Source organism: Coregonus lavaretus (assembly GCF_964263955.1).
Source record: "Coregonus lavaretus genome assembly, chromosome: 3".
NCBI lineage: Eukaryota > Metazoa > Chordata > Actinopteri > Salmoniformes > Salmonidae > Coregonus > Coregonus lavaretus.
In genome coordinates, this window is record NC_139990.1 from 69866647 (window position 1) to 69887424 (window position 20778).

The following is a 20778-nucleotide window of genomic DNA, read 5'->3' on the forward strand; positions in this document are numbered from 1 at the left end:
GGGTAGAAGCTGTTGAGAAGTCTTTTGGACCTAGACTTGGCACTCCGGTACCGCTTGCCGTGCGGTAGCAGAGAGAACAGTCTATGACTAGGGTGGCTGGAGTCTTTGACAATTTTGAGGGCCTTCCTCTGACACCGCCTGGTATAGAGGTCCTGGATGGCAGGAAGCTTTGCCCCAGTGATGTACTGGGCCGTACGCACTACCCTCTGTAGTGCCTTGCGGTCGGAGGCCAAGCAGTTCTATCCAGGTGAATGCTATGATCCCTTATTGATGTAAATTGTTAAATCCACTTCAATCAGTGTAGATGAAGTGGAGGAGATGGGTTAAAGAAGGATTTTTAAGCCTTGATACAATTGAGACATTGATTTTGTATGTGTGCCATTCAGAAGGTGAATGGGCAGGATAAAATATTTAAGTTCCTTTGAACGGGGTATGGTATAAAACGGGGTACCGGGTGCACTGGTTTGTGTAAAGAACTGCAATGCTGCTGTGTTTTTCACGCTCAACAGTTTCCTGTGTGTATGAAGAATGGTCCACCACCCAAGGGACATCCAAACAACTTCACACAACTGTGGGAAGCATTGGAGTCAACATGGGCCAGCATCCCTGTGGAACGCTTTCAACACCTTGTAGAGTCCATGCGGGGACGAATTGAGGCTGTTCTGAGGGGAAAAGGGGGAGGGGGTGTTCTTAATGTTTGGTATATTATGCCATGGCACATTTTCACTTCACACATCGGGTAATTATAGTGTATCATTGGCCTAAAGTATAGTACACTATATAACCTTTATCAGTGTTGACATTGGCCCTTGGGCGTCCCCTAAAAATAGTGGTTTGTACCAATGTTAATGTTAGGGGGATTCCCGCAGCAACTGGTATAATGGTGATGCCCTGATTTCTTAGGGCAGTGACCTGCCAAGCACCCCCATCATTCGACCCCTGACCTTGACATTGGCGTGCCAGAGCAATGTGGAGTTATGGGAAAAGCAGCAAATGTGCCTACTCTGGTTCTATATCGTGGAGCTCCGCCCCATAGGGGAGCTCTGCTCCTAATGGTTTACCCTCTGCCCTAAGGCAGCAGCAGCCTGAGACAAAATTATGCACACACCTACAGCCAATAGGAGTACAGGTGTCCCTATAAGAGGGGGTGCCTCCCCTCAATCAGCCTCCCTTTTTCTTCAGCGACTGGACTAGACTGAAGAAGCCAAGAAGAGACGAAGAGAAGACTCAGGACGAAGAAAACGCCGTCGATTTTCCAGATCATCGACGTCGTCCTACAATGAGCACACCAAGCTTATCCATAGGGTAAGTATTTAACAAAAGCTCTTTTCAGAGCTCAATGTCGCTGTTCCCCTTGGCGGCTGTCGACCCCCCCGACATATGTTTCGTGGGTTGAGGGACACAGCACGCCAGGGACAGCTTCATTAATCCCCCACTATGCGCCAGCTGCGCCCTCCCTTTTTGAAGGAGTGGAAGCAGCGTTGGGCATTTTTAGGGAGGATATTCCTCTTGAGGATGTGCTATCAGTGTTAGTCTCAGCTTCTGAGGCATCATCTGAAGGCGCTGACTCAGGAGATGACAGGGCTATTGGGGAAGAAATGAATATTCTATTGGAACAATTCATTACACTGACCCAGATGTTTAACACCCCTTTTCCTTCGGGAAATTGTGAGGTCATTACATCCCTGGATGATGACGCCACAGCCTCTCTGTGCCTGAATTCTCAGGTCTCATTGAGTGGGCTGCTAAACAGCGGGAGATTAAGCTGCCCCCCATTCCCTCCAACCCGGAAGTGGATATGAGGAAGGGCGGCCGTTACTCTCGCTACAGCTTGGCGTCAGACGGCGGCCTCCAGCAGCAAGGGAGGGCGGCCTCCAGCAGCAAGGGAGCGGGCCTCGCCCCCCCCTGCAGCGCCAGAGGTGCCGGCGAGAGAGGTCATTAAAGCGTCATCCTGGCATCACCCGAAGGGCGGCCAGAAGAGACGCCGTTTATGACAGGCGAGGGGGAGAGAACGGAAGACGGCACAGCGCCTGCTGTGACCGAGCCCACTGTCCCCCCCCACTCTACCGTTGAGTGTATGGAGGAGAATGTTTTTTGTTGATGTGTGTAATAAAGAGTTGGCTCTACTTGACACTGTCAAAAAAGAGCCCCTTTTCCACAATACATCCGAGAGCGTTCGACCTTCCTCACTCTCGCTCTCTCTCTTACCACTATGAGTGCAGCTCAGCCCACCATGGTGCGTTGCTGAATGCACACATAAGGCAGGTATATAAAAGGTATTAAGTGTACCTTATAAAGACCTCACTTTACAGACTCCTAGGAGTGCTGTAGTGAGTGTCTCACATAGCAGGCTGCAGTCTCAGCCAGATAATGGCATGATGACGCGACCGCTATTCGGGACGGCGCTCTGTCTCAGGCTAACGCCTCAGTCAGTGCAGTTCAGACCCGTGCTGCGTTCACGGAGGGCCTGATTACTACGGTTACGGGCGTAACCAACGTATCGGCGCCCCCGTTTTCTCTCAGAACGCGCTGATAATAACCACATTGGGGATGGCGCACTATCACAGACTAAGGTCTCTGTTAGTACGACCCAGACCCATGCTGCGTTCAAGAAGGGCCCGATTACCACGGTCACGAAGGTGCCCAGTGTATCGGCGCCCCCACCTTTTTCTGAACGCGCCCAGGCTCACCACACTGAGTGTAGTTCAGCCCACCAGAGGTGCAGAGCTGAACGCACACAGGAGGTGAAAGGAGGAATAATACCTAGACGCCGTCTTGGTTTATCTCAAAGAGACCTCACATTACAGACTCCAAGGAGTACTGTAGTGAGTGCCTCTCATAGCAGGCTGCAGTCTCAGTCAGGAGACATGATGACGCAGCCGCTAGTTGGGGATGGCGCACTATCGCAGACTAAGGTCTCGGTTAGTGCGATTCAGACCCATGCTGCGTTCACGGAGGGCCCGATTACCACGGTGACGAAGGTTCCCAGTGTATCGGCGCCCCCACTTCTTTCTGAACGCGCTAATACTCACCACACTGAGCGTAGTTCAGCCCACCAGAGGTGCAGAGCTGAACGCACACAGGAGGTGAAGGGAGGAAAGATACCAAGACACCGTCTTGGCTTATCTCAAAGAGACCTCACATTACAGACTCCAAGGAGTACTGTAGTGAGTGCCTCTCATAGCAGGCTGCAGTCTCAGTCAGGAGACATGATGACGCAGCCGCTAGTTGGGGATGGCGCACTATCGCAGACTAAGGTCTCGGTTAGTGCGATTCAGACCCATGCTGCGTTCACGGAGGGCCCGATTACCACGGTGACGAAGGTTCCCAGTGTATCGGCGCCCCCACTTCTTTCTGAACGCGCTAATACTCACCACACTGAGCGTAGTTCAGCCCACCAGAGGTGCAGAGCTGAACGCACACAGGAGGTGAAGGGAGGAAAGATACCAAGACACCGTCTTGGCTTATCTCAAAGAGACCTCACATTACAGACCCCAAGGAGTACTGTAGTGAGTGTCTCTCATAGCAGGCTGCAGTCTCAGTCAGGAGACATGATGACGCAGCCGCTATTTGGGGATGGCGCACTATCGCAGACTAAGGTCTCGGTTAGTGCGATTCAGACCCATGCTGTGTTCATGGAGGGCCCGATTACCACGGTCACGAAGGTGCCCAGTGTATCGGCGCCCCCACTTCCCTTTGAACGCGCTAATACTCACCACACTGAGCGTGACTCAACCCACCAGGGGTGCAGAGTTGAACACACACAGAAGGTGAAAGTTAAGAAGGTATCAAGGCGCCGCCTTGTTTTACCTCATAGAGACCTCATACTACAGACTTCTAGGAGTACTGTAGTGAAGGGCTCTGATAGCGAATTGCAGTCACCTAAGATGACGCAATCGCTTGCTGGGGATGGTGCCCTGCCGCAGGCTGTGGCCTCGGTCAGCGCAATTCAGACCCGCGATGCGTTCAAGGAGGGCAGGAATACGACGGTTACGGGTTTAACCGATGTCCCTACTCCTCTTTCTTTCTCAGAACGCATTTCCTCTCCCTTTCACGGGAGGCCCACCTTGGGCTGTTCCACCACTTTAATGTTGGGGAACAGTGGCGGTAAGGGCCTTAGAGGAATACAGGTCCTTCCTACTGGATGCACCACAGCTTCGCGCCCAGCCACTTTCTCTGCATTGCTGGCAGTGGCGAAGAAGCTGCACCCTCTCACGCTGGCTAGAACAGACGTTGCAGAAGGGTTATGCTCTCCAATTCCACCGGACCCCACCCCCGTTCAGGGGAGTGGTGGAGACGGTGATGAAAACGCCAGACAAAGTGGCCGCTCTGATGACAGAGATTACGGAACTTTTGGCGAAGGAGGCAGTGACAGTAGTTCCCCGGGAGCAAAGGAACAAAGGGCTATATTCGCCTTATTTCCTAGTGCCCAAAAAGACGGGGGGAGTGAGGCCGATTTTGGATTTACGCATTCTCAACGAGAGCATAACCAAACGGCCCTTCCGAATGCTAACGACAAAACGTCTGCTGGAATGTGTCCAGAGAGGGGACTTTTGTACGAGCATAGACCTAAAGGACGCGTACTTTCATGTGCCGGTTCAGCCGCGTCACAGGAAGTTTCTGCGGTTCGCTTTTCAAGGGGTGGCGTACGAATACACGAGGATGCCATTTGGGTACGCCCTGGCACCTCGCACATTTTCCAAGTGTGTGGAGGCGGCATTGGAACCGTTGCGTCGTCAGGGAATACGGCTACTAGCCTACCTGGACGACCTACTGGTTCTCGCCCCGTCAGCAGAGCTGGCGATCACTCACACAACACAGACAGTGATGCATCTCACAAGTCTGGGGTTCGCTGTGAATTGGAAAAAGAGCGCGCCCTGGCCCACTCATCAGATTGTCTACCTGGGGATACAGCTAGACACTGTGAGGATGAGGGCTCGAATTTCGGACCCCCGAAGGGTAGCCTTGTTGCTAGCCCTAAGGAAGTGTCGTCCGAATCACACGGTGACGGCGCTGTCGATCATGTCACTTTTGGGTCTCATGTCGTCAGCCCACTCTGTGGTTCCGCAGGGACTCCTGCACATGCGCAGGACGCAGCGATGGTTCGCCCAACTAAGACTAGACCCATTGCGTCAACGTCATCGGTTGGTGGTGGTTCCCCTCTCGCTCAGTGCAGACCTAAACTATTGGAGAAACTCGCGCGTTCTCACGCACGGAGTCCCGATAGGAAAGGTGTCCTCTCACATCCCAGTATTCACGGATGCGTCCCTGACGGGATGGGGAGGGACATGTCAGACACAAGCGATAGGAGGTATGTGGCCTCAATCAGGTCGTCACATCAACCTCCTGGAGTTGGAAACGGTTCGACTGGTTCTGACCCACTTCGCGTCTACCCTTCGGGGTCGCGATGTGCTGGTCTGGTCAGACAACCGGACCACAGTAGCCCACATAAATCGCCAGGGTGGAGTCAGGTCTCCTGCTCTCCATCGGGCGGCAGAGGAATTGTGGCTGTGGGCTCACGAGCACCTTCGCTCATTGAGAGCAGCACACATTCCGGGCTACTTGAGCGTAGGAGCAGACCTCATGTCAAGAGGGGGTCCTCGAGACGACGAGTGGTGTCTGCATCCAGACATTGTTCTCCAGATTTGGGAACAATTCGGGAGAGCCGAGGTGGACCTATTCGCGTCACGCGTGAACGCGCAATGTCCTCTGTGGTTCTCTCTGAGGGAACAGGACAAACCGCCACTGGGAAGGGACGCCTTTGCGCACCAACCGTGGCCGAGAGTTCTCCTGTATGCATTCCCTCCGCTGTCCTGCATTCTCCCACTGCTAGCCAGGGTGAGGTCAGGGGGGCTGTCAGTGATACTGATAGCGCCCGATCGCCCGGGGGCTCTGTGGTTTGTGGAGACGAGTCAGATGTTGATTGCGCCACCTTGGCCAATTCCACATCGACGGGACGCGTTGTCTCAGGCGGCTGGCACGATAGGGAAATTGCCCATAATCGGCCAACCACTGAAGGCCTGGCTGCTGAGAGGGACAGGCTAGAGCGCCGTGGGTTATCTGATGCAGTGATCAGGACCATACAGGGTTCACTTGCCAGTTCCACTTCTAAGATGTATGCCAGTAGATGGAACGTGTTTTCACGATGGTGTGTCACACAAGGTGTGGACCCCATGAGCTGTCAGGTGGAGAGTATTCTCTCTTTTCTGCAGCTCATGTTTGATAAGCAAAAATCGCCTGCCACGATTAGAGTGTTTGCAGCAGCGATTTCAGCTTGTCATGAGGGTTTTGGCAGAGACAATGTCTTTAGTCACCCTCTAGTGAAACGCTTCCTATTAGGAACGCGGCGACTTAGGCCAACACCTAGAGTCACACTTCCTCAGTGGGATTTGGCTTTGGTACTCGAAGCGCTATGTAAGTCGCCCTTCGAGCCATTGAATCAAATACCCCTCAAGATGCTGTCTATCAAGACAGCACTGTTGCTCGCTTTGACTACAGCTAAGCGGGTCAGTGATTTGTGTGCTCTTTCGACGAGACCTGACTGCCTGGCCATCAATGGTGACCTGAGCAGAGCAGTGTTACGTCCTAACCCGGCATTTGTGCCGAAGGTTATTAAGAGTTCATATAGGTCACAGACCGTGGAGCTGTGGGCTTTTTCTCCTCCTCCTCATAGAGAGAGGAGTGAGGAGAAGCTCCATCGCCTGTGCCCGGTACGCGCTTTGGCGTGTTACGTCGAGCGCACAGCAGCGATTAGGTCATCGCCTCAGTTGTTTGTGTGTCACGGTGCGGCTGCACTAGGTAGACCACTTTCAAAACAGAGGCTGTCTCACTGGCTTTGTGAAGGCATTGAGACAGCTTATGAGGTAGCAGGGCGGCAATTGCCTCAGGGTATCAGAGCTCACTCCACTCGTGGAGTAGCGGCTTCTACTGCCCTTTTTAGAGGAACAGGAGTAGAGGATATCTGTAGAGCAGCATCCTGGTCGACGCCGTCTCCATTTATCCGTTTCTATCTCTTAGATATGTCTTCTAATTCTCTGGCTTGATCTGTACTCAGCGTGGCTGAAGGGAGATCTTGAGCAAGAAAGAGAGGAGAAGCAGGACTGTGGACACAGGTTTCCATCAGGTCCGCTTTGGTTAGGAAGACGTGTTTTTGACAGATGTGTTTTCTAACTCTTTGGCTCGGTCTGTACTCAGCATAGCTGAAGGGAGATCTGGAGCTAGGAAGAGAGGGAAAAGCAGGACTATGGACTGGGTTTCCATCAGGTCCGCTTTGGATAAGAAAACATATTTTGTGGCATGAATCCTGACTGACAGGGTCAGTACAGTAGAGGCATGCGTTGATTAACAGAGTATGAGGTCATCTATCTGCTTGTTCAGTTAGTATGACTCATGTTTTTGTTCCTGCCCACTAATCTCTGGGATTCCATTGAGTGAGTGAGGCGGTCTACCGCGTTCATAATGTAGAGTGACACTTGATGTCATTCCATTAGTGGTCGGTAGTGTTTTCACAGGATATTGAGGCACATCTATCTGCTAGTACAGATTAGTATGGCTTCTATTCTGGTGATCTGCCCACTAGTCATTGGCATTGCCATTGGACTAGGTGGGGCGGGTCTTTTAACCGATGACGCGGTATATTGTGACGCCCGTAGGGGTTTTTAGTTGCAGTACTGCGGGACTCGGTTGCAGCCATTGCTAGGTTTGACTTTCTCGTTTCGATGGGAAGTGTTAGGCTCGGCAGGGAGTACATTTTGGAGCGCTACGCTCCGCCTTAAACCATTAGGAGCAGAGCTCCCCTATGGGGCGGAGCTCCACGATATAGAACGATTAGTTACCGGAGTGTAACTCCAGTTCTATGAGTGGAGCGGAGCCCCATAGGACTTAAGGCCCTGCCGACCCTCTCTAGTCTCGCTGAAGAAAAATATCTCGGGAGGCTGATTGAGGGGAGGCACCCCCTCTTATAGGGACACCTGTACTCCTATTGGCTGTAGGTGTGTGCATAATTTTGTCTCAGGCTGCTGCTGCCTTAGGGCAGAGGGTAAACCATTAGGAGCAGAGCTCCCCTATGGGGCTCCGCTCCACTCATAGAACTGGAGTTACACTCCGGTAACTAATCGTTTTGGCATGTGCGCTCTAGACAACAGTTTGCAGATGCAGTGAGGGTGGGCAATATAGGCTACATGATGAGATTATTATGGATAACAATGAGAATATTTATATTTGTTGAACGCCACCCTGTGAAATTCATCTTAACTTTTCATCTGTAGCCTAATAAACTGCTGCGTTCCTTAGTCATAGTGGGAGGACCACACAACATGGTTATTATATCAATATTTGCGAATAAAGGCGTTTCCACCACCATTTCAAGATCCCACCATGTCAAACGAACAAATTATCTGTCAGCAGCAAATGCATTTATAAAATTGTATTGAAACTCCTGTTTCCATCACAGTTGTCTTGATATTATTTTATTCGGTATGACTTCACTCACATAAAAACTGTGGATGGAAACGTGGTTATTGACACTATTTCCCGAATTTAAATTTTTCTTAGTCAGTTGCTGTAGAGTAGACCCAAATAGGACAAAAATACCCAGGATTAGGCTGCTTTTACAGCACAAAACAGCAAATTGTAAATGCAGTTGCTAGTATCTGCTGCAAGGACTACTTTGTATAGAACTTTATGGGTTTATATACATCATTGAACTTTACTAATCTATCGGTTTTGCACAGATACGGTATTTTGGCCGCTTTCTATGGGTATAGCACAACCAAACATGTTCCTTCACATCCGTATTCCCGTTCACGAGATAAGAATGCGACTTTCAAATAATGTTGCATCGCACAACATTCAAGAGGCTCAAGTTCAAATGTGAAAACTGTTGCAAATTTGTCCCCAATGCATTGCCAGACGTCGTGTAGGTTTTAAATGTGTTTTCAGTAGCAAACCACGCCCATTTTTGACGTCGTAGGCGCAATCAGCCAATCTCCGTTGGGAAGGCGGAGGCACCAACTTCACTGATTGGCTGGTTTGAAAATAACTGGACGCATGCTTTTCACAAATTAAATCCTCATATTTTGCTGCGACAAAGTTAAAGGACACTTACTTCTAGCTAAACGTGCAAGGTAAGTCATTGTTTTCTAAAAGCTACTTTATTACCTAGCAGTTTCATGTGAGTCACATACAAATAATCGAAGAGCAAGAACCTTATTTTGTAGCTAGCTTGAATATAGCTTTGTTAAACTGAGTTTATCCACCCGCATCTTTGGTTTAGCTAACGTGACTTGTTTACTAGTTAGATTGAGCAAGTTTTTGCTAGTTATCCACAATGATTGTAAATTGCCTAAGTAATACTTTTTTTAATTTGGCTTCAAAAACAAGAGCACGTTTTTAACAAAGTTAGCTAACTAGATAGAAAACAATGAATGGCACTGCAAACTTGCTCTAACTTTAACTTTCGTCTAACTTCTGTCTCAGGACATTAGCCATCTATCGTCATGGGATCCAGCGAGAGCAAGGTTGCTGTGGCCTCAACGCCCAAACCAGTCCCCACCCAGCGTATTAGACATGATCGTCTCTCTCAGCTTGTCGACCCACGGTCTCCATCTGTAACCATTGACCGCACACCCATTCAGGTAACGTTTTTCATTTTCATTTGGGCCAGCATTTTTATTTGAAAATGGTTTATTATTTAATAACTTGTAACTCATGCATTTGAATACTCTCGTATCATGTATAATTGTTCAATGTTTACTGTATCCGTATTGTATGTAGATTGTGTAAATTCCTGTCTGTTTTGGCTGTATATTTTGTCTGTTATTGGCAGCACCATTTCACCAAGTCTAATTTTGGTTCAACTGTACTTGGCGTATAGAGCCCCGCGGTGGTGTCATAATACCCATAAAACCTAGCAGTCAAACAGGGAAATAGTTCCAATCGTTTTACCACAATTTTTTAAAACACTTAAAATAAGGGCTGTTTCATGTAGGCTTACCCTGGCGTGACGTTTTGATACCCTTGTAAATCTCTCTAGGACAAGGTGACTTATCAATATATTGGCCTGTATTTACCCCCCAAAATTAAATGCTAATGTGGCTATCATAAAGAACTACAAATTCCATGATGATCTGGAACAGACTGCTGAATCCAGGCAAAGGTAAGAATCTCTGGATTAACTATCTAATGTTAGCTAAATGTAGTAGGTAATGAATAAATTGGACACATTTCTGTACATGGACAATTCTGTGAACTGTCTTGTGCAAGTTTTACATTGACAGTGCCTGTTAGCAAAGGTGTGAGCTAGAGATGCTGTGCAGGAGTTTGCAGGGATTTGTAGTTTTGCATGATGTCTACTTTGACGCTAATTAGCATTTTAGAATCTGAGTAAATAGAGCCGAAAAATGGATGTTACCTTGTCCGAGATACATTTCCATGGTTATCAAAATGTCACGCCAAGGTAAGCTTACATGAAACACAGCCCTTATTTTAAGTGTTTCTAATATCCCCTATGGGGAAAAACAAATAGTGGAAAAACAATTGGAATCATTTTCCTGTTTGACCCCTAGGTTTTATGGGTATTATGACACCTCCACTGTGGGGCTCTATAAAAGTGATTCTGATTCACTTCCTGAATTGGTTGGACACCAACAATCAAGAGCGTCTGCTAAATGAAAAAAAAAAAAAAGAGAACATCAAATACACTTTTTTTAAAATCTGTGCCAACATTACTAGATTGAACACTAAGATTACTAGAGACGATAGGGCAGAGAGACTCTACACATTAAGGCACTTACATTACATATAAAACAAAGAGAACAGTACATTATTACACCACAATGTACGTGTGTGTAGAGTGCTAGTGTTTGTATGCGTCTCTTCACAGTCCCCGCTGTTCCATAAGGTGTATATATATTGCTCAAAAAAATGAAGGGAACACTAAAATAACACATCCTAGATCTGAATGAATGAAATAATCTTATTAAATACTTTTTTCTTTACATAGTTGAATGTGCTGACAACAAAATCACACAAATTATCAATGAAATTTATCAACCCATGGAGGTCTGGATTTGGAGTCACCCTCAAAATTAAAGTGGAAAACCACACTACAGGCTGATCCAACTTTGATCCTTAAAACAAGTCAAAATGAGGCTCAGTAGTGTGTGTGGCCTCCACGTGCCTGTATGACCTCCCTACAACGCCTGGGCATGCTCCTGATGAGGTGGTGTTGTAGGGAGGTCATACAGGCACGTGGAGGCCACACACACTACTGAGCCTCATTTTGATCAACCACCATTTTTTCAAGAAATGTACTAAGGGCTGGTAACAGGCTGACTGGTTGGCTATTTGAGCCAGTAAAGGGGGCTTACTATTCTTAGGTAGCGGAATGACTTTTGCTTCCCTCCAGGCCCGAGGGCACACACTTTCTAGTAGGCTTAAATTGTAGATATGGAAAATAGGAGTGGCAATATCGTCCGGCTATTATCCTCAGTCATTTTCCATCCAAGTTGTCAGACCCCGGTGGCTTGTCATTGTTGATAGACAACAATAATTTTCACCTCTTCCACACTCACTTGACAGAATTCTAAAGTACAATGCTTGTCTTTCATAATTTAGGCAGATATACTTGGATGTGTAGTATCAGCATTTGTTGCTGGAACTAAGTGCCTAAGTCATGCCTAAGTTTGCTAATCTTGCCAATGGAAAAAATTATTAAAGTAGTTGGCAATATCAGTGGGTTTTGTGGTGAATGAGCCATCTAATTCAATGAATGATGGAGCGGAGTTTGCCTTTTGGCACAACATTTCATGTAAGGTGCTCCAAAGCTTTTTACTGTCATTTCTTAATCATTTATTTTTGTTTCATAATATAGTTTCTTCTTTTTGTTTAGTCACATGATTTCTCAATTTTCAGTACGTTTGTCAATCAGTTGTGCTGCCAGACCTATTTGCCATACCTTTTGCCTCATCCCTCTCAACCATACCATTTTTCAATTCCTCATCAATCCAAAGGGATTTCGGTTTTTAAACATTTTCTTAATGGGTGCATGCTTATTAGTAACTGGAATAAGCAATTTCATAAATGTCAAGTGCAGCATCTGGTTGTTCCTCATTACAAACCACAGACCAGCAAATATTCTTTACATCATCGACATAAGAATCACTACAAAACTTATTGTATGACCTCTTCTAAACAATATTAGGCCCAGCCTTTGGAACTTTGGTTTTCCTAGGCATGGCTATTATATTGTGATCACTACATCTGATGGATTTGGATACTGCTTTAAAGCAAATTTCTGCAGCATTAGTGAAGATGTGATCATTACATGTTGATGATTTAATTCCTGTGCTGTTTGTAACTACCCTGATAGGTTGACTGATAACCTGAACCAGGTTGCAGGCACTGGTTACAGTTTGAAGCTTTTTCTTGAGTGGGCAGCTTGATGAAAGCCAGTCAATATTTAAATCACCCAGAAAATATACCTGTCTGTTGATATCACATATATTGATATTGAACAAGCATTTCACACATATTGTCCAGAAACTGACTTTTAGCACTTGGTGGTCTATAGCAACTTCCCACAAGAATGTGCTTTAGATGAGGCAGATGAACCTGTAGCCATATTACTTCAACAGTATTTAACATTAGATCCTTTTTTAAGCTTTACAGGAATGTGGTTCTGAATATAGACCGCAACACATTGGCATTTCTGTCTTTTCAGTAGATTTTATAACCATGTATTGCTACCACCGTATCATCAAAGGTATTATCTAAGTGAGTTTCAGAAATAGTCAGAATATGAATGTCATCTGTTACTAGCAAGTTATTGACTTCATGAACCTTGTTTCTTAGGATTCATATGTAAATATGGGCTGTTTTTAGCACTTTTCTGGGATGCTTGATTGTTTTTAATGCTTTACTGGGAAGCTTATCAGAAGTAGACTTGCTCATGTTATTTATATTGGAGCTGCACACAGTGGACTTCCTACTACAGCACACCACCTCAGTGCTAACAGTATAACTCTGGTTCATAGGCACATGATTACTGCATACAATAGCTGTAGGATCAACAGAGGTGTTCAGAGCAGGGGGACATACATTTAAGCTACTTACATTGTCTGCCAACGCCCCTGGAATAATGTACATTTGATGCAGCATTATGACAACTCAGCGACACAATGGTAGGGATTAACTGAGCTGGTCTTGGGTCATAAGTCATTGTCTCAATGCAGCCTTGAAATGCGTGGACAGATTCCAGGAGCCAAGATGATTTGGATGGACTCCATCATTCCTGTAGAGCATCTTCTGTTTCCAGAAGGTGTTGAAGTTATCTATAAAAGTGATTCCAAAAGAGCTACAGTAATCTTTTAGCCAGGTTTGTAATGCCAGTAGCCTGCTGAATCTTTCACACCGCGGCCCAACGATGGTACCGGACCTGACATTATTGGCCTCTTTTTGGAATCTTTCAGTGCTAGAATCAGTTCTTTAAAATCAATTTTCAGAAGTTCCGAGCTAGCTATCCTGATGTCGTTTGACCCCTCGTGGACTACGACACTGTCAGCTCCCGGCATCGGTCGGAAGCAGCCTTGTAATGTCCTGTTCTCCTGCTCCAGGAAAGCACAGGGTTTTTGCTCCGGGAACCAAGATGTTTCTTACAATAGAGCTGCTGATGACAACAGCTGGTGCAATGGCTGAGGAGGTCCGGCCGTTCTTTCGCCTTGGGTGGTTTCGGAAACCCCTCGAGGAACGAAGGGCGGTGGGGCCCGAATTGACCAGAGCCAGCTGTAGGATCCATCGTGGATGATGAATGGGCCGGCGTCTCAGGCAGCCTCACTGTTAGATGAGGGTGGTAGCTCTGAGGATCTGAGCCCAAGGTAGAAGCCACCGGAGAGGGAGCCAGAACAGAGGGCGAAGGCGTAGGTACCTCCGGATCCGATCTCGAATCGGAAGCCCCTTGGGAAGAAAGCGCCGGGATCTCTGGATCCAGGGCGGCGACGCTGTTTCTGGTCAAAGGAAAGGGCCTTCCACAACTGTTGCCACAAAGTTGGAAGCACAGAATCGTCTAGAATGTCATTGTATGCTGTAGCGTTAAGATTTCCGTTCGCTGGAACGAAGGGGCCTAGCCCCAACCATGAAAAACAGCCCCTGACCATTATTCCTCCTTCACAAAACTTTATAGTTGGCACTATGCATTGGGGCAGGTAGCGTTCTCCTGGCATCCGCCAAACCCAGATTCATCCGTCGGACTGCCAGATGGTAAAACGTGATTCATCACTGCAGAGAACGCGTTTCCACTACTCCAGAGTCCAATGGCGGGGAACTTTACACCACTCCAACCAACACTTGTCATTGCGCATGATGATCTTAGGCTTGTGTGCGGCTGCTCGGCCATGGAAACCCATGAGCTTGTGTGGCCTACGAATTTGTGGCTTAACTGTTGTTGCTCCTAGATGTTTCCACTTCACAATAACATCTCTTACAGTTGACCGGGGAAGCTCTAGCAGGGCAGAAATTTGACGAACTAACTTGTTGGAAAGGTGTCATCCTATGACGGTGCCACGTTGAAAGTCACTGAGCTCTTCTGTAATGCCATTCCACTGCCAATGTTTGTCTATGGAGATTGCATGGCTGTGTGCTTGATTTTTATACACCTGTCAGCAACGGGTGTGGCTGAACTAGCCTAATCCACTAATTTGAAGGGGTGTCCACATACGTTTGTGTATATGTACAGTTGAAGTCGGAAGTTTACATACACCTTAGCCAAATACATATAAACTCTGTTTTTCACAATTCCTGACATTTAATCCTAGTAAAAATGCCCTTTCTTCGGCTTGCAAGCACCACCTTTTTCCTCCAAACATAACGATGGTCATTAAGGCCAAACAGTTATATTTTTGTTTCATCAGACCAGAGGACATTTCTCCAAAAACTACGATCTTTGTCCCCATGAGCAGTTGCAAACCGTAGTCTGGCTTTTTTATGGCGTTTTTGGAGCAGTGGCTTCTTCCTTGCTGAGCGGCCTTTCAGGTTATGTCGACATAGGACTTGTTTTACTGTGGATATAGATACCTTTGTACCTGTTTCCTCCAGCATCTTCACAAGGTCCTTTGCTGTTGTTCTGGGATTGATTTTGCACAAAAGTACGTTCATCTCGTCTCCTTCCTGAGCGGTATGATGGCTGCGTGGTCCCATAGTGTTTATACTTGCGTACTATTGTTTGTACAGATTAACGTGGTACCTTCAGGCGTTTGGAAATTGCTCCCAAGGATGAACCAGACTTGTGGAGGTCTACAATTTTTTTTCTGAGGTCTTTGCTGATTTCTTTTGATTTTCCCATGATGTCAAGCAAAGAGGCACTGAGTTTGAAGGTAGGCCTTGAATGGCAGCCACAGGTACACCTCCAATTGACTCCAATGATGTCAATTAGCCTATCAGAAGCTTCTAAAGCCATGACATCATTTTCTGGAATTTTCCAAGCTGTTTAAAGGCACAGTCAACTTAGTGTACGTAAACTTCTGACCCACTGGAATTGTGATACAGTGAATTATAAGTGAAATAATCTGTCTGGATTGTTTGAAAAATTACTTGTCATGCACAAAGTAACTGACTTGCCAAAACTATAGTTTGTTAACAAGAAATTTGTGGAGTGGTTAAAAAACTAGTTTTAATGACTTCAACCTAAGTGTATGTAAACTTCAGACTTCAACTGTATGTATGTTTAACAATAATGTATTGATGTTTTTCAGGTGGGTGGAACTGTCTCCTGTGTCCCAGTTGTGGTGGAGAGCGACTGCTCCATTCTAGCCAGCGACCCTCGGTCACCCTCAGTCGGCGTCACCCGCACCCCAATGAAGGACTCAATGAGAGGTAACTATCTTAACCAAGTGGCAAAGCTATCCAGTCAAGCACTGGAAGGATGCCTAGGGTTTATTTGGGTTTGGTTAGAATTATTTGATTTATTTTAACAGGGTCATGCTGAGACCAAGGTCTCTTTCACAGATGATCCCTGTATACACATCAGAATAACACCAACAGGGGGTGACAGAGCGACGGGGATGGCATCCAGTTTCTTTGACTGGATAAACAGCATTAAGGCATCTGCATACTAGGTTTGATTTGTTCCTAGCCGAACTCGGCTAGGTGACGTGAACATCTGTGCCTCGCATACTCCCTTAAAAAATATTCACTGAAAAACTAGAAAAGGGTAATAGTATTGTTTGTCCCTTTTGAGTTGCCGTAGCTAGTATAAACTTCCTCAATAGTCAGAATTCATCTAAGAACTCAAATCTGTAAAAATTTTACATCTAACTAAGATGTTTGGTGCAGTATTTCTCAAGGAAAAAATGTGCATGAAAAGAGTAATCTCTTGTTGAATGACAACAAACAGTTCATTGAAGAATCCATACTGTTGACCAATCACTGACGAAGGGGTGTAGACTTCGGCTACCGAAGTTCGGCTTGCCTCAATAATTTTTTGTGTGCGCACGAACAGCTGAAGAAACACTTGCCCAATACCAACACTTCAAACTTTCGTGATAATATATGCACAAACTGTTTCGGATGGGAAGCATGCGGATGCCTTTAGATCCAGGGGTGGGCATCAAATTTAGGCTCGACAACTTTGGAAATTCAACGGAGGGCTGTCTTGAATGGGCTCGCTGGTCAGATATGTAGTTTGCCCACCCCTAACCTAACGTAGCAGGCGTAGAAGAAACACCTGAAACTAGATTTCCCCCCCTACTTACTGGTCTTGACGAGAATGATTTTTTTTGGGGGGATGTTCTCTTCAATCCAATCCAGTAAATGTGGAGGAGTTAAGATGGAGTGTCGCCTTGTTAATGTCCAAAGTGGAAGTCTCTTTCCATTTCACCTGAAAACCGGAACATTGTTATTGGGGACTCTGCAGAGGCTACCCCTGCCCTAAACTGTAGATGCAGCATTGCCTGTTCAATGCATTTCAAAAAGGTTTTTGTCAAATTTACACAAGTTTTATTGAAAACTTTTGACTTTGTTTTATTTGTTCCTCCAGTGACAGTTGGCTCCTTCGCCCGTCGCCTCGGCATGCTCCTCCACGGTGACTCTGTAGAAATAGTTGCCCCTGCGCCCTTTAACACGTTTCCCAACCTCAACGTGGAGGAGGCGGCAGTGGTGGAGGGAGAGTTGGGCTCCAGTGAGCCCCTTCTCTCCCCTCAGCCATCACAGGTCTCAGGTGACATGATCCGGCCCTCTCCCCAGAGCGTGACTAGTCATACGCTTCTCATCCAGAGCCCCTTCGTTCTCGTGGGGGAGGCCCAGATAGAAGTCGATGCCGATTTCACTCTGGAGGAAGCTGACGAGGCCAAGGAGTCTTCACTACACAAGCGCCTGAGTATGAGCTTGATCACCTGCCACGACGGCATCGCCCCATCCCAGACCTTGGCCGAGGTGCACCACGAAAGCCCTGAGTCTCCTCTCCCTGACAATGCTGCTGCTGAACTCCACAAGGACGAACCTGACCACGCGTATGCCCTTCCCTCAATCACCTCTGACCCCGCACAACCTCTGACCCCAATGGCTGAACCATCCATCCCCACCGTTACCGAGTTAACTGAAGTCACTGTTGCTACGGAGATGCCCAAAGCGGAGGAGAAAGTGGAGGTCCCAACACCAGTGGAGGAGCCAGTGATGCCTGTCACGCAAGAGTCGCCTGTTGTACCATCCCCCACAACCACTGGCCCAAGCCCCAGTGTGAGCCAGCAGCAGCCCAAAGCCACTGGGATCCGCTGCCCCACCTTCGACACCAAGAGCCCCAGTCAAGTGGTGTTCAAGCCCCAGTGGCTAGGGAAGGGCTTCGGGCCGACAGGGGTGAGGGCCAGAGGGAGAAGAGGCAAGGGGGGCTCGTCCTTTTCACCACGCTCCGTCCAGGTTGGAAACAAGAACACAGCCAATGAGAACAAGGGGCAGTCGGTCAAACAGAAGCAGAGAGGTGCGTGGGTGTTTTTGTTGTCTTATAATCTTTAGCTAACTTGTGTGTGATGTGATTTTATTTTATTTATTTAACACTTTCTCTCCTCTCCCGTGTGGCAGACAAGGCACTCGTGGCTGAAGGCCGCTCCCCTCTGCAGATGCTCAAGGAGACCAACTCCCCCCGGGAACAGGTATATAGATGGTGTACACTAGGGCTGTGACAGTCATGGAATTTCAGATGATGGTTATTGGTCAGCCAAATGACCGCGTCTCCGTTATAACTGTTAGAATAGGAAAAAACATGTTTTATTTTTGTTGTTTTTTCGCAGTAGCAGTGTGGGAGTCCCCATTCATGTCAGTGATGGCATAATGGTTGGACTGGCGGCCGTTGTGTCACTATCTGGGCAAGCGCTAAAGCCGTAAACCCTGTCTTTCAGAAATGTCTCTTCAAATCTGATTTTAAACCCAACCTTAACCACACTGCTTACCTTAAACCTAAACTTTAATTAAGACCGAAAAGTTAAATTTTGTTTTCATACATTTTAGCAATTTGGACTTTGCTGCTGGCCCACCTAGTGGGAACCCCATTGCAAGTGTACCCATCAATATGTGCTGTGATTTGTTGATTCAACTCAACTGACATAACAAAAAATACATCCAATTACATGGTGACATCTGTTAACATCATTTGAATGATCATTCTACATTACCATGGAAATGATTGCATCACAGTACCAGGGAGTCATTGCGCGTTTACCAATCGGTTTACCAGTCAAGTTGCCGGGGTTAGAGGTTTCAAGCCCGTTCTATTCATTCTATTTCAATGTGTGCTACAAGACCATGCCTGTTTCAGCAAGGAGCAACAAAGTTTAATCACGTTGTAAAGAGTCCATGTTAATGCAGAAACTGCCTCAACCGCACGACTTCCCAGCAGTCCCGTCTTCAGTCGGCTGTTCGTCCCACATTAATACAAATAAATAAATGGTTTTTGAAGAGAAACTTTATTTTATTTTCATGACTGTCTTCATCCATAACGGTCGGTTATACGGTAATTGTGCCAGCCCTAACGTAACATGTACTTGCATCGATATCTCACTCTTGCCCTCTCATTCTTTCATGTCTGCACACTCTAAAGCCTGGGTAAGGAACAGGATTGATCTATTTGGTGGGTCAGAGGAAAATGAACAATCACAAAAGTTTAAACCTCTGGTCTAACTGAATGGTTCTGTCTCTCTTCCCCCTCTACCCCTCAGATGAAGCTGAAGGTGTCCACCCCAGACAGACAGAGGCTGGGTCAGATGGACCGGAGAGTCCTGACTGTGTCCCTGGACAAGGAGAACCGATAGACTGATGTGGCATAAGAACATGTACAAACACTAACGGACCAGTGTACAGAATCTTGCCATTTTTCTATATCTTTCTAAAAAAACAAGCCTTTTTTGAAAGTGTACAGCCTTTTTTAACTGACTTTTCCAAACTGCTAACAAATTATAATTTGTGTACATGATGTTTTTGGAAGTGCCATCGATATGATTTATTGTCTGACAGTTTTTTCTTTACATTTATTTCAAACGTCCATATCAGTGTTTTTGCTATCCTGTCCTTTTATGTAAATAAATAAATAAATACATTTGCTTTCAATCGGAATCCGTTTTTATGCTCTTAATTGGAATACGCCTTTGGGGGCGGGGTGGGGGCAGAAAGCATCAAGAAGTTTGAAGCAGGATTACATGTTTATTAGAGTCTTAAGGTATGGCTTTACTTAGCGCCTTAAGTGTGAGAAGCGCTTTACAAATTAAATAAATGATTTACTATATGCACAGTCTGTGTTCTGATGGTAAAGAAAGGCTGTCCAAATGGTCAAGTGTGTGTGTGATGCGATTTAAAATAAAAAATACACCTTGTCACTGCAAATTGAGTTATTGTGCTGTACAGAGTTGCTACTATGTTTTGCTCGCACGACAGTGGTAAAACAACCCACGTGTAGCCATTACTGTCACTTAGATATACACAACCATGCAAGGTTTAAACTCGTCCTCTATGACCAATGTGAAATATTATAGTCTTGTGCTGTTGGATTTTTTGTTGTTGTTGTCAGTGAACCATAAGATCTATTATATCATCCCATCTGTCCATCCAATGGTTTACTGGGAGCACTTATGCCTTTTTGTGACTAGACATCGGGAAGTAGGCCAAAAGATTAGGCCCCAACTCATGGTAAACATATCCTATTAAAAACGTACATACGTAAACTTTCAGAGACACTAATGTAGAAATCTGCAGGCTAAACAATTGATTCTAATAGAAAAACAAACAAAGCTAACGAGGGAATTATAACCAACACACAAACATCCGCTTGAAACAAATTAATGCTTACGTATTCATCCTCTGACAAACATTGTAACTCTCCTCAAATATAAAAGCATGTTACAACCTAGTTATTGTAAACCTACAGTCTATCAGTGGTAATTTATTTTGTGCTCTTTTATCCTGTTATTTCATCCATATGTCTACTGTTTCCATTTGGCATCTGCTCTTATGACATCCTTTAAAATGCTGGAAAAATATTCATATAATGTTAGAATTCAGTTTGAACCTTGACATAAAATCAATCATTCATTGATACAACGATCATGTTTTTCTACAAAAGTCCCCCAACTCAAAACGTGAGAGAGAAGTAGGTAGAGACGACATACTTTCTCGTCACAATCCTGCTCTCAAATCGAATAATAAACAATAAATACCCTCTTTCACCCATGGCTTCCTAGTCTCCCCCCCATCCCCCTCTTGAATCTACCAGGTTTTCATTATATTTTTCCTCTATCCCCTCTC

At 46.2% G+C, this 20778-nt stretch overlaps 1 protein-coding gene across 1 annotated transcript; it reads left to right on the plus strand.

The window, feature by feature from the left end:
• The first annotated feature begins 9016 nt into the window (after nt 1-9016).
• On the plus strand, nt 9017-19858 carry LOC311120941 (uncharacterized protein). Its single transcript, XM_084157909.1, has 6 exons — nt 9017-9125; nt 9478-9635; nt 15747-15867; nt 17030-17965; nt 18067-18137; nt 19200-19858. The coding sequence occupies exons 2-6, from the start codon at nt 9498-9500 to the stop codon at nt 19290-19292; spliced, it is 1359 nt and encodes a 452-aa protein (XP_084014035.1). The 5' UTR covers nt 9017-9125; nt 9478-9497; the 3' UTR covers nt 19293-19858.
• The last annotated feature ends 920 nt before the right edge of the window (nt 19859-20778 follow it).